The sequence below is a fragment of the Procambarus clarkii genome, chromosome 91 (genome assembly GCF_040958095.1).
Source record: "Procambarus clarkii isolate CNS0578487 chromosome 91, FALCON_Pclarkii_2.0, whole genome shotgun sequence".
NCBI classification, from domain to species: Eukaryota; Metazoa; Arthropoda; class Malacostraca; order Decapoda; family Cambaridae; genus Procambarus; species Procambarus clarkii.
This window is the reverse complement of record NC_091240.1, coordinates 11,867,511-11,893,501: the sequence shown is the minus strand read 5'-3', so window position 1 is coordinate 11,893,501 and position 25,991 is coordinate 11,867,511. Positions and strand designations below refer to the sequence as shown.

General features: G+C 38.0%; 1 protein-coding gene across 3 annotated transcripts; it reads left to right on the top strand.

Annotated features, from left to right (window-relative positions):
• Cul1 (cullin 1) lies at positions 1-25,530 on the top strand. Of its 3 annotated transcripts, none has more exons than XM_045768187.2 (18): positions 1-494; positions 1,823-1,986; positions 2,192-2,266; positions 2,856-3,008; positions 3,546-3,623; positions 5,928-6,068; positions 6,234-6,333; positions 7,145-7,299; positions 12,907-13,100; positions 14,223-14,322; positions 17,399-17,659; positions 18,091-18,273; positions 18,508-18,657; positions 18,991-19,109; positions 19,358-19,442; positions 20,430-20,612; positions 21,611-21,781; positions 22,894-25,530. In XM_045768187.2, the coding sequence occupies exons 2-18, from the start codon at positions 1,828-1,830 to the stop codon at positions 22,972-22,974; spliced, it is 2,388 nt and encodes a 795-aa protein (XP_045624143.1). In that variant the 5' UTR covers positions 1-494; positions 1,823-1,827; the 3' UTR covers positions 22,975-25,530. The 3 variants fall into 3 exon arrangements, with proteins under 3 accessions (XP_045624143.1, XP_045624146.1, XP_045624144.1); XM_045768190.2 differs by having other exon boundaries at positions 13-254; XM_045768188.2 differs by having other exon boundaries at positions 476-615.
• Positions 25,531-25,991: the final 461 nt, after the last annotated feature.

Here is a 25,991-nt window from a genome sequence, read left to right as displayed (position 1 = left end):
GGAGTGTGAGGAGTGTGGCGGCCATCATGGCCTCCATCACAGGCAGCGGGAACACTCACTCCTCTACCTCTACCACGGCCACAACACCCACAACCACACCTCTACCTGCCTCCTCCTAATTTTCCGAGTCATTGTAGCAGGTAGAGTGGTTGAGGCGAGTGTGGGGTGGAGTGTGAGGTGCGGTGACCCACTACCTGTGCCCGAGGAGGTGCGCACACAGCTGCTGGCTTGTTTTACCTTGGCCAGGAAGAAAGGTACACTGTCATTGTTTTATCGCCTGGATATGAAGGTTGTGGCAGAATGTGTGTAAGTGGCGGTGCCGTGACGGGGGAATGAGTGTGAAGGGCGAGTGAGAGAGGAGCGAGGCGCGGGAGGCCCACCAGCTGGTCCTCCAACACTGCCCCAACACCACCTCTAGTGTCCTCCCTGTGTCGCCTCACCACCAAGCTGTGTCCTGTCTCCAACACCCACACCAAGAGCCTGGGCCACCAACGGTGAGTCTCTGGGGGCTCCTCAACCCCCTCCCGTGGCTCCACCAGCCCTACACCAACCTCCTCCAACAGTTCCAACACTCCCGCACTCAATTGATTTACGCCATCACATTTCAAAGAATAGGTATTTTCATTATCCAGGAAGTATTCCTGTAATAACATTGTACAAGTTGGGTTTACTTGAGTATGTAAGAGAAGGCGGACACATAGGGTTGATAGTGGCCCTGGGGCCCACTGGGGGCCCAGGGCCACCCCTGCCCCCACACATGTAATTAAATCAATCTTATGGCTATTTCCATAGGCTGCAAAATAATGCCTTGTTTAGTATTCAAGTTCTATTATTGTTGGAATTAAGGGAGACGGGTACTGCACATCTGTATGAAACTCTTCCATGTTGTTCTATGATATAACCCAATTTGCCATCACAAGTAGAATTTGTTGGAAAGAGTTTGACCATGTGGGTATATTACTTTCTCATGACTGCAGTTGCAAGCAATGTCACCACGTTGCTTGTCGCAGGCAGCTTACTAAACGATACAGTATCTAGATATGGCGATTACCAGAGCATGGGTACAAGACCCGGGTACACAAACTAAATAGAACCCCTCTGTGGACGATGGTCCTCAGACAGGTGTTCACTGTGCTTGAGGTTCACTTTGGTCGCGAGACTTCCCTCGGTGCAAACAAAGCACTGTATAGGATTCTCTCGGGTCCTCGTCACAAATTATTGATTAGGCTTAATAGGCATCTGATTTTTTTTTAATTGGCCTCTGAAGCTATTGTATGGCTTTCCCTCCACCTGGTGCTGGGTCTGTAGCCGAGGTGCTTGGTCAGCACTTGAAATAATTTGTCTACACAAAAATGTCTGAGGCCTATCTTTATCATTGAAAGAAAGTGTTCTATCTAGATAGAACACTTTCCATAATACTTTCCAGGTACATTCATACATGAATGACTCTTCCTATTAAAAGCTTAACGCATCCTACACAGATAATTGTATTCAAAATGAGTGGACAAGTGCATCCATGTATCTTGTTTGTTGTAGCATTGGAGTCCAGGGTCTTTTATGTCAAACAAAATGTTATCATTATAATGGCTGCACTTGTACATTTAATTTAGCTTCAAAATTGGGGTATTGCAAGTTATGTGTGACTATTTTCAGTAAGGAAATTGCACTAAATTGCATTTTGTTTAAAACGTCTTTGGTTAAACTACTATGAATCAATACGAGTGCTTAAGTTCATGTGTGTGTTTTCTTATTTAGTTGTATCTTCATTTTTAAAGGGAAAAGAAGGCATTTGAAGGGTTAACATGTGTAACATTTATTGCAGACAATATGTCGGGTCAACGTGGGGGCTTGGGAGGAGGAAGCAGTAGTGGGGGGAGTACCAGTGGTAGCAGTAGCAACAGCACTGGTACTAGCAGTAATCCCCATGGGTTAAAACAAATTGACCTTGATCAAATATGGGGTGATCTTAGACAAGGCATTGAACAGGTAAGAACATTTAAGGAAAACTGTCTTAAATAATTTGCTATTGTCTCTCTCCCAAAAGAAATGTTTATTCCTGCTATAATAATGCCATTAAGTTGCAAATTACTCTTGTAGGTTATAATTTTTTGTCTAAAAAATTAAAATATGTAGTTCAATATATGATATATTAAGTACTACTTGGATTTACATTATTATTACTTTTCTTCAGGTGTACAATAGTCAAGAAATGTCAAGACCTCGCTACATGCAACTCTATACACATGTGTATAATTACTGCACCTCGGTAAGTATTCTCAGAGGCTGCAAATTCTTTACTGAATGAAGAAGTCAATACTGTACAAGCACACAATATGCTCTGTGTATGGGAAAGTGTGTTAAGATCATATAATTGAAAACTATTATTCATATCATATAGTTTTGGCATTTATAAAAGTCCTGTACTGTGTATATACTTAGTTTTATTAACAGAAATGACTAAACATGCTTCCTGCACAGCCCAGAGTTTAAAGATGCAAACCCTTTTCATGTTGGTTTCTTTTTTTTTCAGCCAGATTCAATACAAAAATTATAACAAGACAAACTAAAATTTTGTATCAATTAAAGTTGGAACTGTAGCTAACAAAAAAATATGCAATGCCATATTCCAGCTGCTTTGTATATTATTTAGAGTGCAGTAAAGCATAGTCTTAACCAGGAAGAGGGAAGTTAATTATGAGAGCTTTCAAAACCAGGTATTCTATACCAATGACATTCAAAGTACTTGTTCCTTCTCATCTAGGATAATGTGTGCTGATATCTTCTTTTAAGGTTGGCAAGATAACAGTTGCAAAATGTTTTATACAAAGTTCACTTATTCATTGTTGATTCTACAGGTGCACCAACAGTCTACTAAGGCTGGGAGTAGTGGCAGTGGGCCACGGGCCAAAAAAAGCACAGCTACAGGTGGCGGTGCTCAATTTGTTGGTCTAGAACTTTATAAACGCCTTAAAGACTTCCTTAAGACATATCTTCTTACACTTATGAAGGTAAGCTTCAATAGATTTGTGAATAGTATAAATTGATATGTTTTGAATAATTGCATGTCTTAGTGTTAAGCCCAGGGGCCCAAATTTTATAAAACTGTATACAGTATATTGTACAGTAATTTTATTCAGAAAAAATAAAGCAATGATTTCCTAAATGGTATGCTATGGGAGCCTAAAGAGTGTGTTTCATAGATTCATTCATTACTTTTGTCTTTGATAAAATAAAAATAAAATCAAGGGCACTTTCACAGCTGTTATAGCACACCCTGTAGGAATAACTTCAATCTAAAATAATGATATATAAACTTGAGAATCAGTATTAGCCTTGTTATAGGATTTAAACTTTATTGGAGATAGTTTGTAATAATACTTGATTGAGATTATTTTTTTCCATACAGAGTAATTCAAAACTGAATTGTTTATCATATGCTCCTCACAACCAGATAATACAAAAATTCCAATAAAATAAAAGAAGTTTAATTTACAAATCCTTAATCTGCTGTACATTTTTCATTAAGCTGGAGTTTCTTTAAACAGGATGGAGTAGATCTGATGGATGAAGAAGTTCTGAGGTTCTATACTAGACAATGGGAAGAATATCAGTTTTCTAGTAAAGTAAGTGATATTTTACTATTTTTGTTTATTGTTAAAAATAAAATTTGGGAACATCAGCTGGTAGCAAAAGTTTATTATTTAGAATTGACTGGATGAAAAAAGCTCTGAAATAAACTAAAGTTTTATTCAGTCTTTTCAACCTGGTCTTCTCAATTCTCGGCTAAAAATGTTTCAATTTAATTGTTTAATCTCCTTAGTCATTGGTAGTTAAGCACGGGAATCTTGCCATAAATTGCTGCTACCCACGTAAAGTCTCCATCTGATGACTTTTTATGAGAAGTGTTCCTGAAAACACAATCTGTAAATGAGATTAAATGTTAGTAGATATACATACACATATTCATGATTATTATACTGTAGAAGCTCGCTAATCCGGAATCCGACTGTCCAGAAAACAGCCTAATCCGGCCAGATGACTTTATCTCCCCATCCGGCCAAAATGTCCATGGAAGTCAGGCTAGCCGATGTTTGGCCGGATAAAAAATCTGAACCGGTTAACTTGCTGCTGATGTTACCCAATCCGGACAGTCAGCCAGACAAGCAGCGAATTGTCTGGATCAGAAAGCCAGACGTCGTGCCGTTAATGACATATGGCTGTGGCTCTAGGCGCGTGGTGTATGAGGGGGTGGGGGTGGGTGGGTAGTGTCGGGGGAGAGGGGGGGAGCATTGGGAGGGACCACTTGGGGGATGTGGAGGAACATATACACTATAGTACAGTACAGGAATTACCATTAATTTTAGAACAAGTCATCACAGTCAAAAGCAAAAGAAATGCTGATATAACAACAAATATACAGGTTTCCTAAAAACAATTTGCACAGGCTGAAATTTGCTTAAAAAAAAAATACAGAAGTTTTTTTTTCCGCCTAGTGGCCTACGTAACGTGCCTGCCCCAAGTGGACCTGTCCCGTCCAGGCCTGGTCAAGCCAAACAGCCCATGTGCTCCTGTTCCTCATGTTATACCACAGTGCCATGCCATTAGTGAAATATTTTTTTAAATAGCTTTTTTGTTTTCATAGTAACTTTGAAAATTTTTGGCCAAGACTGTCTGGTAGCAGCATCGGTCATTCTGGAGGTGTTAAGAGGAAGGAGGAGGTGTTAAGAGGAAGAAGGTTACCCTAACAATTAAAGACAAGATACATGTTATACAACTTAGTGAAAGTGGTTGTAATACTATAATAAAATTGGTAAATTGACTTGCTTTTAATTAAGCTGAAGATTGTCATCCTCTGCAGCGCTTGTTTTATATTGTTCAGTACTGTATACAGGGTACATACAGTATGTACACTTATTTTCAGGTATTCACTTCACACAACAGCTGGCTTACTACTAATTCACATTAGTTCTAATTCTAATTCACAATTGAAAATTATTTCTACTGTATATTTACACTGTACAGTATCTTTTTGTCAAGGCTAAACACTTGGAATACTGTACTCTATCAACACTTTTTACACTAATTCATATGCCTTTCAATCATATTTTATATCGTTATCGGATGCTCCACGACTTGTCAATGGGAATTCGGCATCGGCGGGTGCAGCATGGCTTCTAGAGCATTCGTTGCCGGCAAGTGCAGCATGGCTTGTAGAGCACTTGTTGCCAGCTGATGCTGCATGACTTGTTGAATTCCCAGCGGGTGCAGCATGGCTTGTAGACGAAGATTTTTCCCGAACCGTTGAATTCACGAATTTATCTATTTTTGTCTGAATCTGATTTTCTCTGGTTAATATTCTGAGACATTGCTCTCAGCCGTGAGAGTTCACAGTAAAAAATGCGGACATATGGCCCGGCACAGTACATTCTAGGTCCGTGGGAAAAAAAGAAACCTAGTGCCTATACTATAAAAGGTATTTAATAAGAAAGCAAAGAATTTTGCTTAATAACATTTGTTTCAAAATATTTTATTAATAATAATTTAGAATTGTCTTCATTAAACTGAATCATTTTAAAAGAAAGTTAAGATTTAATATACGACTGGACGATTGAGGTCGGTGGCCTGGTCACCATGTGAGAGGCTGCCGATGCCAAAACAAACCCAATACCGACCATCGGTAATATCAACCGCCAGACCGGTATATGAGGCACCAGATACCAGTCTCCCAAACCGGTCGTTATTACTGGCAGATCGGTATAAAGAGACCGTTAAATTGATACTTTTGGACTTCCATGGTGAAAAAGTACGTTAATCCAGAAAATGTGATAATCTGGCCGAGAGTCCTTCCCATATAGTCCGGATTAGCGAGCTGATACAGTAGTTGTTTTCTTTCAGTTGGGTGAACCTTTGTAAACTTTCCGTTTTAGGTTTTGAATGGTGTTTGTGCGTACTTGAATCGGCATTGGGTGAAGCGTGAATGCGATGAGGGCCATAAAGGTATCTATGAAATTTATCAACTAGCCCTTGTCACTTGGCGGGACCATCTATTTCAGCCGTTAAATAAACAAGTAAGTTGGGAATACTGTATTTAATTAAAATAAATTGGATTATTATTTAATCTTCCTAGAAGTAATTGTTACAATGAAACTTTTAAGTGTTTATGCTCTTGAATAATAGTAGTCCTACAATTATCTGTTTTTATTAGTGTTTAATCATGCCTAATTGTATTACAGGTTACAAATGCCGTGTTAAAATTAATTGAACGTGAAAGAAATGGTGAAACTATCAACACGCGGCTAGTTTCTGGTGTGATGAATTGCTATGTTGAACTAGGTAAGTCTTCAAGATATTCATTAACCGAGGCATTAGTTTGTTTAACCGTGGTTAATGTTGGAAGTGTGTACTTGATGAGAAGCACTGCTTAGTTTGAAAAGTTGAACCAAGTTCTTAAACATCTTTAATTTCATATACCCATATTACTATACTGTACCTTGACAATTCCTACTTTTACTTTTTCAAATGTTTAAGTGTAGTACAGAAGGTATGACTCCGAGCAATGAGCTTAATTTCCATTTTCTTTATTTATAATATATATATTATCTCAACCATTGTCAATTTTTGTTGGGAAATTTATTATTGATAAAGTGTGAACTTGATTAAACTATGAGGCATCATATATTTGTCAGCGATTTTGTTTGGTTCGTTAGGTCCCTGTCAGCTTCCTAAGTCAAGTTTTTGCATACTTTATAAATATATGGACATGGCACTAAAATTCCTTTGTGCATAGATGAGCCACAATGACTGTTGCTGCCTTAGCTTATTTACAACCCCAAACTCTTTAACTTCTCCACAGTGTTCTCATTACAGCACTCTTACCATTGCACTGCTAGTACTAAATAAGCACTTTCTTTGTATTCTGCAATTGGTTACCCTAACTCACACCCCATATGTAACACTAGCATAGGGATACAGTACCATTCTTGATTAGCTGGGGTTAAAACATCTTGTCTAATAATTGACTTGAGTATGAAAGATTTTTCCTTAAAGGATTTAAATAGTATGAATGCTTTATACTTAACTAGCTTTATACTTGCTTTACTTGCTTTATACTACACTTGCTTTACAGTATTTCCTTTTTTTTTAGGTTTAAATGAAGATGAGCCTAGTGCAAGAGGTCAAAACTTGTCTGTATATAGAGAATCATTTGAAAACACTTTCCTAGAGGACACGGAACGTTTCTACACCCGCGAAAGCACAGAGTTCCTTAGAAACAATCCTGTCACAGAATATATGAAAAAGGTAAGATTTTATAATTTGGCATATTACAATTTAGCTTTCATTCTTTTGGAGCTTGTGGCTTCTGCCTCAATTTCCTTACCTCTTGTAGGGATATATTTTCTGGCTATATATCTTACTCGTCTCTCACCAGCAACACACACACACACACACACACATCGTTAGAGATAATTGAGGACATGCAAAAGAAGTATGAAGAAAAAGTGCTTAAATTAGAAGAGGACAATGGAGCTCTTTGGAGTGAGCTTTGCACTCTAAAAGGGAGTATGCTTCAACAAGGTAAGATTATTACTGCATTAACAGACAAGGTAACAAATCAGGAGGAGCAAATCAAGGAACTAGTGAAAGAAAATGAGGCATGGAAAGTGAAGTGTGGTGACTTTGAAGAAATAAACAAGAAGATAGACTCATATGGTGAACAACTCCAAGCAAGCCTAAGGGCTAACATAGAGTTAGGTAAGGATCTCCAACTGGAAACTTCACTGACAACTCACATAGAGGAGGTGAATAAAGAACTAGAAAAGTATAAAGAAGAAATAAAAGCGACATATGCTCAAGTTGTAAAAGAGAAAGAGACTATCAAAGAAGTGTGTTCGGAAGTCAAAACCAGAAATGACCAACAAGAAGCAGAAATTAGGCAAGCAATTAGGAAAGAACTGGTTACCAACAGTAAACTGGTACAAAACACTGCAGATAGAACTAAGTCCAAAATCATTTTTGGATGTTTAGAGAAGGAAATTTCATCTAGGGTGGACCGAGCGGCAGAAGAGATGAAAATCATAGAGAAAATAGTAGGTTTAGGAGAAGGCTCAAAGGAAAATGTCAGTGATTTTAGAAGAATAGGAAAATATGAGAAAGAAAAGAACCGCCCCTTAAGGGTGACCTTTAATGGAGTGAAAAACATGATGGAAGTGCTAAGAAATGCCAGGAAACTGCAGAGTGATGAGGTTGGCAAATCTTGGTCAATAAGACAAGACCTCTCCAAGGAAGACAGAGAAAAGCTGAAAATGAACTTAATTGAGGCAAAACGGCTAAATGGGGATAGAAATGAAGAAGACAGAAATTCTTTTTTTTTACAAAGTGACAGGGACTGGAAAGCTTGTGAAATGGTACATAAAAACAAAGCAACAAGATCAGTAGTGGAAGGGGGAGTAAAGAGCAAAGGAAAAGGGAACATGTTCCTGAAAATTGTATATACCAACATAGATGGAGTGAGGTCAAAAACTTTGGAGTTGCAAGATATAATCCAGCTTAGGGTCCCAGATATTGTTGCATTATCAGAAACGAAACTTGAAGGAAATATAATAAATGAAGTCATATTCCCAAGAGGCTACTCAGTTTGGAGACGTGACAGGAAAACTAGGAAGGGAGGAGGAGTGGCTGTACTGGTGAAAAAACACCTGAAGGTAAAAGAGTTAATATTTGAAAACCCTCGAGATATTGACATAATGGCATTGCAGGTCTGGAATCAGGATAACCTGATAATTGTAAATACCTACAGCCCACCAGCAAGCAACACGTGGACAAAGGAAGAACTGGATGACAAACGAGAGGGCCTCATAATGGTCATGAGAGATATTATTGTACAAGCAGATAAAGATAAATCACGACTGTTGATACTGGGGGACTTCAACTTTAGAGCAATAGACTGGGAGGCCTATGAAGCAAGAACGGAGGACTTTTGGACATGCAGATTTGTGAACCTCATTCTGGAGACATTCTTGTATCAACACATAAAGCAAGCCACAAGAATGAGGGAAGGAGATATACCGTCAGTACTGGATCTAGTATTCACCAGGAAAGAAGAAGAGATTTTTGACATCCAGTACCTTCCTCCCTTGGGAAAGAGTGATCACGTCCTGTTAGACATTAAATATGCTTTAAGATATCATCTAGAAGAAAATGGGGACATTGAAACAGTTGATAAACTCGATTTAAAGAGAGGCAACTATGGGGAACTTCGAAATTTTTTTAATGAGTGTAATTGGACAGAATTGTTGCTAGGCAGGGAAGTAAATGAAATGTATGCCAAATTTTTAAAACTATACGAGGAAGGCACACAAACATTCATACCAAAACAGAGATGCAGGACCAGAAAACAGGATTGGTTCGACAGAAATTGTGAGAGGGCAAGAGACCAAAAGACACAAAAATGGAATCGGTATAGGAAGAGGCCAAACCCCCAAACATACCAGCGATACAAAGATGCGAGAAACAATTATACAGCAGTAAGGAGAGAGGCAGAAAGAAATTTTGAAAAAGGGATAGCAGATAAATGTAAAACAGAACCGGGCCTATTCTACAAATTCATAAACAACAAATTGCAGGTAAAGGATAATATCCAGAGGTTGGAAATGGGAAACAGATTCACGGAAAATGAAAAGGAAATGTGTGAAACATTAAATGAAAAGTTCCAAAGTGTGTTTGTACAAAATGAAATCTTCAGAGAACCAGACACAATAAGAATTCCAGAGAACAACATAGAGCGGATAGAGGTGTCTAGAGATGAAGTGGAAAATATGCTAAAGGAGCTCGGGAGGAACAAAGCAGCTGGCCCAGATGGCGTTTCACCATGGGTTCTGAGAGAATGTGCATCTGAGCTCAGCATTCCACTTCACCTGATCTTTCAGGCATCCCTGTGTACAGGAATCGTAGCAGACGTGTGGAAACAGGCTAACATAGTTCCAATCTACAAAAGTGGCAGCAGGGAAGACCCCCTCAATTATAGACCTGTATCATTGACAAGTGTAATAGTGAAAGTATTGGAAAAGCTAATCAAAACTAAATGGGTAGAACACCTGGAGAGAAATGATATAATATCAGACAGACAGTATGGTTTTCGATCAGGAAGATCCTGTGTATCGAATTTACTCAGTTTCTATGATCGGGCCACAGAGATATTACAGGAAAGAGATGGCTGGGTTGACTGCATCTATCTGGACCTAAAAAAGGCTTTCGACAGAGTTCCACATAAGAGGTTGTTCTGGAAACTGGAAAATATTGGAGGGGTGACAGGTAAGCTTCTATCATGGATGAAAAATTTTCTGACTGATAGAAAAATGAGGGCAGTAATCAGAGGCAATGTATCGGAATGGAGAAATGTCACAAGTGGAGTACCACAGGGTTCAGTTCTTGCACCAGTGATGTTTATTGTGTACATAAATGATCTACCAGTTGGTATACAGAATTATATGAACATGTTTGCTGATGATGCTAAGATAATAGGAAGGATAAGAAATTTAGATGATTGTCATGCCCTTCAAGAAGACCTGGACAAAATAAGTATATGGAGCACCACTTGGCAAATGGAATTTAATGTTAATAAATGTCATGTTATGGAATGTGGAATAGGAGAACATAGACCCCACACAACCTATATATTATGTGAGAAATCTTTAAAGAATTCTGATAAAGAAAGAGATCTAGGAGTGGTTCTAGATAGAAAACTATCACCTGAGGACCACATTAAGAATATTGTGCAAGGAGCCTATGCAATGCTTTCTAACTTCAGAATTGCATTTAAATACATGGATGGCGATATACTAAAGAAATTGTTCATGACTTTTGTTAGGCCAAAGCTAGAATATGCAGCTGTTGTGTGGTGCCCATATCTTAAGAAGCACATCAACAAACTGGAAAAGGTGCAAAGACATGCTACTAAGTGGCTCCCAGAACTGAAGGGCAAGAGCTACGAGGAGAGGTTAGAAGCATTAAATATGCCAAAACTAGAAGACAGAAGAAAAAGAGGTGATATGATCACTACGTACAAAATAGTAACAGGAATTGATAAAATCGACAGGGAAGTCTTCCTGAGACCTGGAACTTCAAGAACAAGAGGCCATAGATTTAAACTAGCTAAACACAGATGCCGAAGAAATATAAGAAAATTCACCTTCGCAAATAAGAGTGGTAGACGGTTGGAACAAGTTAAGTGAGAAGGTGGTGGAGGCCAAGACCGTCAGTAGTTTCAAAGCGTTATGACAAAGAGTGCTGGGAAGACGGGACACCACGAGCGTAGCTCTCATCCTGTAACTACACTTAGGTAATTACACTTAGGTAATTACACACAATCCACCTTTCAGGCATTCAAATTATTCCCTTATGCTTCTAACATTATCTTATCTTAATACTCTCCTTTTATTTTTTTTTCCCTGCCAGACATTTGGTGCAAGTAATTACCTTTAAAATTTTATGGAATTTTTCCCAGCTCCTCATTCATAGTTTTATATAATTGTCATGGCCCATAAATTCTTTAATTTTGTATTTTTGTCTGCCACTTTTCCACTCTAAATACAATATCCACTCCATTTAATGACCTCTACTGTATGTGGTTATACCTTACTCCCTAAGTCAAAAGTTGTTAAATTAAATGTCTAATATTTCAAGTAATTCTTGGGCCCCAAAATACTTTGTAATAAAAATATCATAACCCTGTCCCCATACACCTACCCACTCATCTCTCTCATCCACCAACCTAGGAAAATTTTTCCATTCATGTGCACACACAGATACTCGTCTCCTCCCACATGCAACTACAGAAGACTGGTACATTACTACACCCACTTAAAAAAAAAAAAAATTATTAAAAGCATTGGCCTATCAAAGGTGAATTTGTGCCACAATAAACTCAATAGTGGCTGCCTGTTGACATAGTGCCAGGCTTGGTAAATTCAATTGCAACCGTAATCCATCCTTTACTGGGTGATCATTGTAAATTGATGTCCAAATTCTGGCCCCAAACCTGGCTGATCAATCCAGGAGGATGCTAAATCAGAGGTCCTTGCATTGGGTGTATACTCTGCTAGTTTTTACAGTACAACAGTGAATACTTTCCCAAGTAGCTTATTCCATTAAATGTCTCATAGGTATTTTGAGATTTATCTTCATGATCACTGCCAACTCTCTTATACTGTACTTTTAAACTCAACTTCTATACACTATATTGTCACCACCTAGTTCTTTGTGAATCATCAGCATCCAAACATTATTCACTCATGAACAAATCCAAAATGGCCGTGACGATTCTTGTGGATTTGTTCATTTGATGCATCACGTTAGTGTGATCTCTGTGTGTGATTATTCACTCATATTTTTCACAATTTTTTCTTATGAACAGACAGTTGTCCAGATATTAACTACTTTTACATCATATACACACTTTAACCCATGATTGAGACTTGTAAAGTGTTTGGAAAAGTTACATACACTTGACCACCTAGTATCCAATACCCAGTATCAAATGGATATTTGAAAGACTTTATAACAAACCAAAATTTAGTATATGGGGATGAGTTGTAGTACATTAGTAAATGTTTGTGTGGATACTTACCTCAGTGCACCAGAAATTTAATGTTTCCTTGGTTGGCTGATGGGACATGTGATATATGTACAATTGGTGGCATGATCCCTTTTGACAATGATGCACCTTTTTTTCCACCAAAGGTGTGTACTGCATATCTGAAATATATCATTTTATCTAAGTTGTTTAATTATGAAGGTTCTGTAGTGTACATACTGTTTATCCTATTATTTTCTCTGAAAATTCCTGCACTTTAAGAGAATTCCTTGTGTAGAGTCTTCTCTATTTCAGTTTGCATTATATTTTAACAGGCTGAGACAAGACTTCTAGAAGAGCAGCGAAGAGTTCAAGTATACCTCCACGAGACTACATTAGAGAAGCTGGGAAAAACCTGTGAGAAGGTCCTCATTGAGAAGCATCTTGAAATATTCCATAACGAGTTCCAGCATCTTCTCAATGATGATAAAAACGAAGATCTTGCTAGAATGTATCAACTTGTCTCAAGGTATGCTGTTAACCTTCTTACTTTCACAAGGTGAAACATGAGTGGCACTGTATGACGTTGTTTAGAAAGCTCTGAAATAAATTTGTGATAGAAAAACCACATTATTTAATATTTATAAAAAAATTATCTTTATTCATTCATAATCATTCACTTTCTTGAAAGATATGTTCCAAGATAAAGGGGAAATAATTTAGTAACAAAAAACAAAACAAAACTGAAATGCACACAGATGCAGGCTGTGCAGGCTTCAGAGCATACATCTTTTCATAAATATTCACCCAGGTAAAAATATCAGACGTTTGCTTGGTGAGTGTATAGGCCAGTTAGTGCTTTGCTGCCAGCCGATCAAGGTGTTAAGAAAGCCTTTATTACACTACAGCTTTACTATAGTAATGTACAATAGATCTTGTAGCCAATACATCTCGATAATGTTTTAATGTAGAGAGTGGAGGGCAAGTCGGTGTATTCAGAAACTGCTTACAGATGAGGGAATGGAGAATGAGGTCTAGTTTGATATGCTATCTTGACATTTGTCAATATAATGATGATCTGTCTGGGCACTATGGAAGAATATTGGTCTATTGAATCCCTTGGATGATATTTCAGCTTGTAGGTCAATACCAGGTTGATCTATTTCCTTTATAGTGGTTACCTTTTTGTTAGGATTTCTCCAGTAAGTCCAGTGTTACAATTTACAAAGATTTTTAATTTAAATATACAGTAGTATTACCTGATTCATATATTTTTATCAACACAATCAGGATATTTTTGCCACTTATTCAAATTATGCGACTCCAAACTGGCATTACCTGTTTAGATTCTCTTGTAATCCTTAGATTAATGCAAGGATGAATTTTAACTATTTTAGTTTTCTGGGGAATGATTTTTAGGCTGGAGGTGGGATCCTTTTGCTATACAAAGGCCATATTTTACCTAAATGAAGATTTCATTAGGCTGCAGATTGTATCATGTGCTGTATACATTCAAATATGTCAAAAACAAACTTACATGATGAGTGGATGTCATTGGAGTTTGTACCATGCTAGTGGCAATTGTCTTGTAAAGGTGCTTACCTATTTATAGGAAGTGAAGTATACTGTAAATATATAAAATTCATTACAGAATACCAGATGGTTTGCGTGAGTTGCGGACATTATTGGAGCAGCATATTACTAACCAGGGCCTGGCAGCTATTGACCGCTGTGGCGACTCTGCTGTTAATGTAAGGAAGGGCCATTTCATGCATTTATTTGATATATGTATATTTTTTTATTTTATCTATTTCTATAATATATACTGTATAATTTGTTATTGTTTTTGGTTAAGGACTTCAAGAAAATATCCTTTACTATAGATTATTTTAGCTTATAATTGCAACAGTAAATACCCTGATATCAGATCATGTATTACCTGGAAAGATCTGTTATCCATTTTATTCACAATTTACATCACCTTATTATCCTTTTTAGCCTCTCTTGATTTTAATGTGACATGGCAAATTGTCAGTGTCTAGAAAAAGGTATATCAAATATCTTGTATAATATTTCACTGGGTCTTCTGGTCTTAAAATTACTGTGAAGACCTGGTATTGATTTGTCAGACAGAAATTGATATTTCATATTAGCAACAAAACCACAGATTGCTTATCCCAAATCCAATTTTTTTGTAACATAAATTATGTTCTCATTTCTTGGTCATTATTTAAGAGGAAGAAAGGGTTAGCATGGATGATGTGAAGTGCAAGTGGGAAATTTTTTTGAAGTGCCCCGGGGCTCTCTCGGTATCTATGTTGTTACCATTAAGTATGTGACAATTAAGACATGATTGAAGAGAAACATTGGTAAGGTAAGGTAATTATCAAGAGAAAGCACTAAGCCATTAGAACTATATAGCACTTGGAAGGGGCCAGGATAAGGATTTGGGATGGGATGGGGGAAGAAATAATGCCTAACCACTTGGACGGACTGGAATTGAATGCAGACCTGCATGAAGGTGAACCGTCGCTCTAACGTGCACCTTAAGTGGGAAAAATTAAAAAAGAAAGTACAGAAAAAATAAAGCAAGCTCAAAATTGCTACAAGATAATTTAGATGAAAGTTTGGTAGCCTAATGACAAAAGTAGACATTTTTATGGTTCTCGGATATCAGCTGGACAAAGTTCTAAAAGTGCTAAATCTGAATGCAAACAAGAGCTGGCATGGAGGTCCTCCCCGGAAGGGTCGTGCCAGGGCATGGTTTTCCTTCAGTCGTCATAAGCCAGTAGTACCAGATTCAGGGTCTGGAGCCGTCGGTGTCTCTTAGCGTTGGTTGGGCTCTCGTAGGGGTCATGGGCTCTTTCGCGGGTTGTCCCGTTGACGGGGCGATAGGGGGGGAGGCTTGTGCTGTTTGCTCTCGCCTAGTACCACGATTCATGGGCATTTCAGGTCATTTCCTCCGGCCTGCAGTGGTGTTGGGTCGCTCCTCCTCCTTTGGGGGGATCGGAGCTGGCAGGGCAGGCCTATTCTCCTGTGCTTTGTCAGGTCATCCTGGAGTGGGTTTGCTTGGGTGTGGTCGAAACGACAACGTCCCTTGGGGGATTCCCGCCTTTTTTCAGTTCCGAAATGGGACTGCGGATCTGGGATTCATACTGGACTTGTCTAGTCTGAATCCCTGGATCTTTTGCCTCTCCTTTCGGGTGACACCCTGTCTCAGGTCCAGATGCTTTTGGCGCTGGGTGCCTGGATGGTGTGTCTGGACCTCCGGGACGCATATTGGTTTTATAATTTCATTGTACACGTCCCGATTCATCCGGGGTTCAGTGACTGGCTCGGTTTTGTCGTGGGGCGACAAACTTACCACTTTCGATGCCTTCCATTCGGCTTGAATCTGGCATCTCGAGTGTTCACACGTTTTACTGGGTCGTGGTGACCTGTTTGCTTCTGTTAGGGGTTCGGGTTCTGGCTTACCTCGACGACTGGCTGGTGTCGGCTCCCAGCCAGTTCGAGTGTCTGCTCACCAGGGATTTGTTTCTTTCTCGGCTCGCCGGGTTCAGGTTCATGGTAAACTGGAGGAAGTCCCTTTTGGTTCCCTCTCAGGGAACCAAAAGGGATCCCTGAGAGGGTACTTGTTTCCTTGGTTTGGATTGGGGAGTTCTGTTGCTAGTTTGGCTTTCAGTTTGCAAATTATTTCATCAGCAGTAGTTTGTTTTGGAATTCCTACCTTTCTGGGTGCCTGACCTGGTAGATGAGACAAAGACTGCTTCCAATTACACGGGATATCTTTAGGTCATTGCTCCTCGTGCCTCTCTTGAGGGGGCCAGGTTCTGGCTCTGGTCCCCGGTAGGCCTAGATCTCCACCAAGCAAATATTGTGACAGCCAGAAAAATGATAGGATGGATTACGAGAACTTTCAAATCCAGGGATCCCATCACGATGGTTGTAGTCTTCAAGTCACTTGTGTTGTCCCGTCTTGAGTACTGCTTGGTACTCACCTTCCCCTTCAAAGCAGGAGAGATTGCTGAAATAGAGGGAATACAGAGAACATATACGGCACGCATAGACGCGATAAAGCACCTAAATTATTGGGATCGTCTCAAAGCCCTCCAAATGTACTCACTAGAAAGAAGACGAGAGAGATATCAAATAATATACACCTGGAAGATACTGGAGGGCCAAGTACCAAATCTACACAGTAAAATAACAACGTACTGGAGTGAACGATATGGAAGAAAATGCAGAATAGAACCAGTGAAGAGCAGAGGTGCCATAGACACAGAGAACACTGTATAAACATCAGAGGTCCCCGGTTGTTCAACACCCTCCCAGCAAGCATAAGAAATATTGTCGGAACAACCGTGGACATTTTCAAGAGGAAACTAGATTTATTCCTCCAAGGAGTGCCGGACCAACCGGGCTGTGGTGGGAATGTGGCCCTGCGGGCTGCTCCAAGCAACAGCCTAGTGGACCAAACTCACAAGTAAAGCCTGGCCTTGGGCCGGACTTTGGGAGTAGAAGAACTCCCAGAACCCCATCAACCAGGTATCAACCTTCGATTGACTGCTGCCACGGTCTAATATATACACATCAGCCCGAAATAGCTCCGGGTCTCGCCCAGAAAATAGCATTTCATTACATTCAATGCTGGTTTTTGTGTTTTTGTAACTGGTGATTTTTTTTTTAAGGCTAGTTTGGAGAACCATTCTATTACATGAACATTGGGGCCTTAATATGTATGAATAACAAAGTATTTACTATATATAAGAAGATAAATATTAGTCCTATTGCTTTATAGAATGATTTTAATTATATTTATATTTTCAGGACCCAAAAATATATGTACAGACCATCTTGGAAGTTCATCGCAAATACAATTCTCTGGTGCTAACTGCATTCAATAATGACACCGGCTTTGTAGCAGCTTTAGACAAAGCGTGTGGCCGCTTTATTAATAATAACAGCGTAACAAAGCATCCAAACTCCTCGTCAAAATCTCCAGAGCTTTTGGCTAAATATTGTGATTTGCTCCTTAAGAAATCGTCTAAAAATCCAGAGGAAGCAGAATTAGAAGATACGCTAAATCAGGTAAGACTGCTTTTTTGTTTGATTTTATTTAAAGTAAAGGTAATATTTACGGTATGTTTTATTTTTCACATGTATTTTACAACTTAATTGTTGTTCTTGTATTAGTATATATTTTTTTTAGGCTTAATTTATAGATGACTGAAGCATTGTGTATACTCCCATTGTGGTAGACTTCACATTTGCACAAATATAATACTGTTACAGCATTAGTTCATTAGACATTGTTGATTATATGGAACATTTAAAGTTTGTCCCTTGCCCTTATTTGCATCTGTGTATGTCAGAATGATGTGCACGTAAAGCACCTATGAAAAATATAAAATAATATATATATATGAGCTAGTTTCATATATATGGGACACTGTATTATTTACTGTTGTCATACTGAACCTTGACTTTGTGTTAATTTGTGCTTTTATCCAATTTTTCAGGTTATGATTGTGTTCAAGTACATAGAAGATAAGGATGTATTCCAGAAATTCTACAGTAAAATGTTAGCCAAGAGATTAGTACAGCATATGTCTGCTAGTGACGATGCTGAAGCGTCCATGATCTCTAAGCTTAAGCAAGCATGTGGTTTTGAATATACGTCCAAATTACAGAGAATGTTCCAGGTAAACAATTTTTTCGTTGTATTTTTTTTTTTTTTTTTTTTTTTTTTTTTTTACTAACGGAAAGATAATTAGGGTCTCTTAAGATCACAACCTGCTCCCAGTCGAGTTCTTTATATGTTCAAGAGTTTAACGTAATTATGAATGTAAGACAATCTCTAGGTTTTGAAAAAAATAGTAATGCTTTGTAAAATAGTTTATAAATGTTTTTTCTAACGGCGCTTTCCTTGTTTGCAGGATATTGGTGTATCAAAAGACCTAAATGATCAGTTTAGGAAGCACCTTGTCAGCAGCAATGAGCCTTTAGACTTAGACTTTGCTATCCAGGTGTTATCTTCTGGTTCATGGCCCTTTCAACAGTCACAGACATTCACACTTCCTCATGAGGTATGATGGATAAAAAGTTTTATGTATTTATTCTTTATTACCCAGTTTCTTACCTCACTGGGCCAGGAGGCATCTTCCCAGAAAAAATTAAACAATATTAAATTGTTATAAATGTTCATAAATGTGTAATATATCACTTGTATTCATCATTCACGGTACTGCATATGGCATTGTGGTACCTCGATATAAGAAAGGAGACTGATACGTGGCTTTTAAACTACTTATACCAGTAAGAATACAGTACAGATATGGATATACTGTACTGGAAATAGATTAATTTTGGAGGGAACCCTTTAATGGGCATTCATTAAAAATGTTTTCATTTGCCACCAGCTGGAAAGAAGTGTATCAAGATTCACTACATTCTATTCAAGTCAACACAGTGGTCGGAAGCTGAATTGGCTGTTTCATCTTTCTAAAGGGGAAATTGTTACTAATTGCTTCAAGAACAGGTACGTATTGTTTTGGGATCATTCTCATTAAAAAAAAATTGGTCTTTAACGAAAATCTTCTTTGCAAAGGGGGAAATAATTTTGACCTGAATCATTGTAATTTTTGCATATATCATGTATGTGAGGCAGCAATAGTAGGAGTGGTAACAGAATTTTTTGGATTGTTTATATGACATTGCTGTGAGATTGTTAATTCTCGGTGCATTTTTAGCCAAGTTTGTGAACTTGATGACTGACATATCTTTCAGATACACACTACAAGCATCAACATTTCAAATGGCTGTGTTACTCCAGTTTAACACTGCAGTTTCTTGGAGTGTTAGCCATTTACAAGTAGGTTGTAGTGATTGTTTCAGTTGTGCATTGTTCATGCTATTTTTAGATATTGGTACAATCCAAACATGAAAATTGTCTACCTATTGAGCATTATGGTTGAGATTAAAGATGGAAGTAGGACATGGGGCCAGTAGATTTCCCTCCAACCTCCCTCCCTCTGTGGGGCCGGTAGATCTCCCCAACCCCCCTCCATGGGGCCGGTAGATCTCCCCAACCCCCCTCCATGGGGCCGGTAGAGCTCCCCCAACCTCCCCCCTCTATGGGGCCGTAGTGCTCCTCCTTCCCCCCCCCACTCCTCCTCCCCCCCTCCTCCATGGGGCCGGTAGAGCTCCCCCCCCCACCATGGGGCCGGGAGAGCTCCCCAACCCCCCTCCATGGGGCCGGGAGAGCTCCCCAACCCCCCCTCCATGGGGCCGGTAGAGCTCCCCAACCCCCCCTCCATGGGGCCGGTAGAGCTCTCCAACCCCCCCTCCATGGGGCCGGTAGAGCTCCCCAACCCCCCTCCATGGGGCCGGTAGAACACCCCAACCCCCCCCTCCATGGGGCCGGTAGAGCTCCCCAACCCTCCCTCCATGGGGCCAGTAGAGCTCCCCCCAACCTCCCCCTCCATGGAGCCGGTAGAGCTCCCCCACCTCCCTTTATGGGGCCCATAGTGGGATAAGAACAAGGAGCTCTTGGAGGATTGTACATAAACCTTGTGAAGTGTCGGGTTTTTCTACAAAACAGGACTTGTGTAGACACATGTACACTTAATATTGCTTACAAAAAAAGTTCAGGGTATATCCATTTGCCTTGGCTGTCTAATAATGTCCAGGACTTTACATTTTAAAGAGCATATAATTATGATTGTACCTTCATGCAGAAGTAAAGTTTAATAACTAAATTATCTGAAAATTACAATTGGCATTTTCAATTCGGTTGAGTTCTATTACATTGTATAGTTTTTCTTCATCTCATATAAGTTTTTTTTTTTTTTTTTCCCAGGAGATGACTGGCATAACCCAAGATATTCTCCTTCAAGTAGTGCAGATCCTTCTCAAGTGTAAGTTGCTCATATCTGAAGACGAGGAAGACCTTTCTCTGGATTCACGGGTGAACCTTTTCCTTGGATACAAAAATAAGAAACTCAGGGTCAATATTAATGTGCCAATGAAAACGGAAATGAAGGTAAGTTTAGCGTTTTAAAAGTTTACTTTGTACTGTTCAATTTTGGTAGTTTTGTTCTCCTCTCTGAAGTCTTGCTGTGAGTAAACCTCGGGGAACTATAAAGAAGCACCTCAACCTGGTGCTTTTTGATGCAACCTGATGCAACCTGGCAACCTAATTTCTGGGCTGGCCCAGCCCAGAAATATAATATGGAGCATTGAGTGTAATGACATTTCACTTTTGAATGACTCCTTGGGCTTCCATTCTGCCTTGTTCTCTTCCTTTCTCGTGAGGTTAGGTCTCGTACCTAAACACTAGTGACCCATCATCATCTGATGGATGGGTGAGCAGTGGTGTATTTTGTTTCATCTGTGACTTTCTGGGTGGTATCCCTGGTTTTGGGATGATAGGTTTCAGGAGTCTTTATTGTACCAGAGCCTTAAGCACTGAAAAACTACTTAGCCACCATTTAGTTTTTTTTTTCATGAATCTAACCAGTGTTTCTCGGCATAGTCATTATCACAGTACCGTGACTTTGACTTTTCAACAACACGGTCTTTGATGTCATTTTTGGCACAAGTGTGAATAAATTCTATTTTTGTAATTGTCAAACTGGCTTGTTGAGTTCTTTAACATATAGATGCTTTAGGCATTTGTTGAGATGTTTTGATGATTTCTTGAGTATTTGAAATATTGTGATGCACTCCTGACAATCCTGCATGCAGGTAGCCTCTCAGTCAGGTTTCCAGAAGGAAAGTAGACAGATATGAAAAAAATTTTACTGTTTTAAAATGTGTATTTTCTAGCTTGTTAGTATTAAATTTACTGAATACTTTGACAATTTAATAAATTATAAAGACTTAGTAGCGACATTGAAATGAATGTTCAATCAAATGAACATTCATTTCTCAACTTTTGAATTGTTCATTTCACTATATTACAAAAAAACCTAATTTCACTTGTTAGCATCATAATAGTTTTTGATTTGTACATAGTTTTATAACTTTTTTTTACTACAGATTGAGCAAGAGCTTACTCACAAGCACATTGAGGAAGATCGTAAACTGCTGATTCAGGCAGCCATTGTTAGAATCATGAAGATGAGGAAAGTATGTAAACACCAACAGCTGCTCATGGAAGTTCTTAACCAGCTGACACAAAGATTTAAGCCTCGCGTACCAACTATAAAGGTTTGTGCTGCTTCCTTTTATCATCACTTTGTGGGTTTTAAGTTATTTTTTTTTTTTTTTTTTTTTTTTTTTTTTTTTTTTTTTTTTTTTTTTTTTTTTTTTTTTTTTTTTTTTTTTTTTTTTTGCTGCCTTGTACAATTGTTACGAGTCAGTCTGAGTGTACCAATCTTGAGAACCTTATAGCATTTCTTAGATATTAAAGTGATTTTCAAGGTTTACATTGAAGCTGTATTAAAGGTTATTCAAGGTGATTTGGAGTCCGGTAACCTGAATCTTGCAGTAATCCGAATGAATTCATGTTAGGTTTTTTATTTATTAATAATAATATTATTATTATTATTATTATTATTATTATTATTATTATATTTTTTTGCTTGAATAGGAATTCAGGTTAGAAGGTTCTACAGAACAAGAAACTCCATTAAATTAAAAAAAAAAAGCATTTTAACATTCCTAGTAAAAAAGTCTGCTGACTCAAGTGGGAATGGGCCCCACATGACTTGGACTACCAAGTGTAGACCGTATGTAAAAAAAATTGATAGTGTAATCTTAATGTTTGATTTTAATATTGATAAAGCACCACAAAGGATGAAGAGTTGAACATTAAGAAATGTAAATCTAAGTACAGTACTGTAGTAGTATAAAAGACTACTACATTTGGGGGAATTTATAGAAATTTTGGGGAATTTACTGACTTTATCCGGTTGTCATTTTGAAACTGGATCTACTCGCATCCAAATCCTAGTTTGCTGATGCGTGGCACTATTTAGTTCTGCTGCTTGCTTTGGTACTCAACCAGGAGGCCTGGTCAGAGTAGGCCTTTCCACCCCCTTCTCTTTCCATTTTCCCTTTCACCTTCTTATCCTTCCTTCTCTTTCATCATTCTGTTTTTTCCCTCCTTTGTCCCTTACATTTCTTTTTATTAAGCAGGTTCACATTGGTTGCTCTTAGTTTTGTCATCCATCATTACAATGCAAACATTCATCGGGGGAGGAGACATTTGCCCAGAGAAAGCGACAAATAATAGTAAAAAATGGTTATAGGTATTGGCAAGAAAAATATTACTTGTCTGATTAAAATAACTAATTTATTGTTTTGTTTTTTTCCTTCAGAGATGCATCGATATCCTGATTGAAAAAGAATATCTTGAAAGAATAGATGGTCAGAAGGACACGTACAGTTACCTCGCGTAAGATGATTTGCATAAGTAGGTAAATTGGTAATCAGAATGGCCGGACATAGTGTATTTAGGAGCAATTGGAAGTGTTATAATGTCACACTTCAGGCCTTGTATGATATGAGGCATTTTTCCAAGGGAAATAAAGCCTCGCTGTGACTTGGGTGAAGGCTTGTAGCCACAAGCCGTGCATCAACTCGGAATAACCACAGCGTATAGTATACAAATCATTGGCCAATTCGTCAGAATGGTCAATTGCTTGTTCAAAAGTATTAATGTTTTAGGATTTTAAATATTTTTCTCAAGCTATTTTATTTTCTAGACAAAATTTTCAACAGGAAAGATTAAAAAAAAAAAACTGGGGTTCAAATCCATCCTGTCCTGATATGTTGTTGCAAGATATCCATTTGTGTTTCAGCAAATGTAAAATAAACTAAACTTAATGCAGTCTTATTTTCTGTGTTATGATCAGAAAAAGTCTGTAGTAAAGCAAGTAAATTTCCAACTAGTGCGAGTCATGAGGTTCATATCTCGGTGTACGTACATCGGGTAACCTGCCTGTTGCTTCTTATGAAAATGCTCCATTATCAGCTCTCAATCTTGATAGAGGCTTGTTATTCCTGAACATCAAAACATTGTATAAGAATAGTCTTTCAGTCCCATTGTGGGAAATACCCGAGATCTACCCACTAGGCATTTTAGGGCATTGGACTACCAACAGTTAGTTCCTTGTGTCAGTTATTGGGATATTAACATTTCGGGCTCTTTTTTTTAATATAAAGTTTTCATTAAAAAAAAAAAAATTGTATTCCAAATACAAAGAGTTCAAAATTAGTGAAGGATTCAGCTTCATAGCAGTATTTTTATGATAAAAAATGCTATATGTTAACCTGGTTTCAAATTGCCTACAATCCAAGACTTGTGTACACACAATATACACACACACCACACACAAAACACATGCATACACACTACTATAGTGTATAAGATGCTGTTTCTGTGATCTGTTTGTTAAGGAAATGGTCCAGGGGCTGACATTCATGACCTATTCTCTCATCCATGACTTGCTGGTTAAAATAAAACTGATATATATATATATTAAAATGTGAATTAACATTCAGAAAATTTGTATTTACAAAAAATTTATTTGCTACCCATTTAGTGTCAGTTGGGCCATTGCATTTTGAATGTAAAATTTCAATATCCACCATACCATGGTTTAAAATGCTGTATACAATAGTGATCACGTCTAATCAAAATGGTTCTAGTGTTATGGATTACAGGCTTTTTGTTTTGGTCATGTACGAGTCATCTCGGAAATGCAAGACATTACATTGTCCACTATTTCAGGGAAATTTTCACAATAAAAACAAGAATTGTATGAACATAGGGCTTTTATCAAATAATAATTCTTCATACTATGTTAAGGTCTGATGATATCAGAAACTTGACAGCCTAATTTGATTAATCAGATATAACCCATTTAGTCTTTCATGGTATCTAGAGAAAATCTTTAGTATAATATTTTCCTTTTGTTTTAATTAGTACTGTCTACTCTTTAATCATTGTAGTGGCAATATATCTTTCTTAAATTTTCATTGTTTTTTATTGAATTATTTATGCACCCCATAAGTCATAGCAAGTAATTGCTCCATCTATATTTTAACGCTTGCGATATATGCATATTTCACACTGCTGTTATCAGCTGTCCATCAGTATCAAACAAATTTATGAAAAGAATTGTATGACACTTTTTATATTAAAGAAGTTATCTTTCAATTGTAATGCAACTTATCACACGTGAGCTTGTGACTGTATGTATGGGAACATGGCAGCTTCACTGGTGTTGTGGCACTTCATTCACTTGCTGCCTCCATAGAAGGTAATGCCACAGGAATGTTTTGTTTTCATATTCATGACCTTCATTTACCCACCACTGTTGTCACCTGAGGGATAACAGTTGATTTGTTACGTTTGTAACACACACTTAGCCACACATTTTAATAGTTTTCCTCCGAGAACTCCTTGTTTGTGGAAGTAAACAATGAGCTTTATTGATGTAATCCTCCCCCGGGCATATTATCACAGAACTGTCACATGGCTGTCCCTCGTTTCCCTGTATAATGGCATTTTAAGCCTTTATACCAAAACCTGTTTCGGTGTTGAACTACAGAGTGAGATTGTGTTTTGGAGCTATTGTAAATATTGAAGTATTGGCTGACTATGTCAGTAGCTGAAGTTATTAAATGTATTGTTTGTTAATGCTGCTTAGGTATGAATTATTATGAAGGCATGGCTTGGCATGCATTGCAGAATATAAAGGTCTTAAATTATGACTATTGTCATGGCAAATGATAATTGTTATGAAGCAGCAACTCGTGAATAGCACCCCTATGCAGGTGGCTCCTCTGCTTGGGGGTAAGGATTTATAACGCAGGTAGTGAGGGACAGGAAGCATCATCTCTGTAAATACTGTAGAGTTTTTATGTAAAACCTTAATGCTATAGTATCAACTGTTCTAGAATAAAAAAATTTCTGTTGGCTTACGGGATAGAATAAATTATTTGATGTTCATAGCATTTCAATATCCATATTGTCTTAATTGTGAATGGAAAGTGTTAGGCATTCTTTTCGTATCAAAGCCTGGATGTGTATTTTTATTTGATTGCAATTTTAGCTATAAACTTAAGAAGAGCTTTTAGCAGAAATAATCTCAATTTCAGCATTGCAGTCTTTACATTGAATGGACATGAACAGTTAATTGTTTACTATCACATATTCATACAAGAATCTATCTTTGGAAAGAAAGATAGATGTACAGCAGGGTGGCTGGTGATTGTGTAAATAGTAGAAAGTGCTTTGGAAGTGATTGTGCTAATGTGGACATGATTGTATTTAACGATGTTAGAAGAGTATGCTAGATATGAATGCCAATTGATATATTCATGATGTAGGTGAGGATGGCTGTGGATGTTCAAGTATTTGCCAAAATTATTGAAGGCAGTGTTTGGTTAAGTATCTGCTAGAAGATGA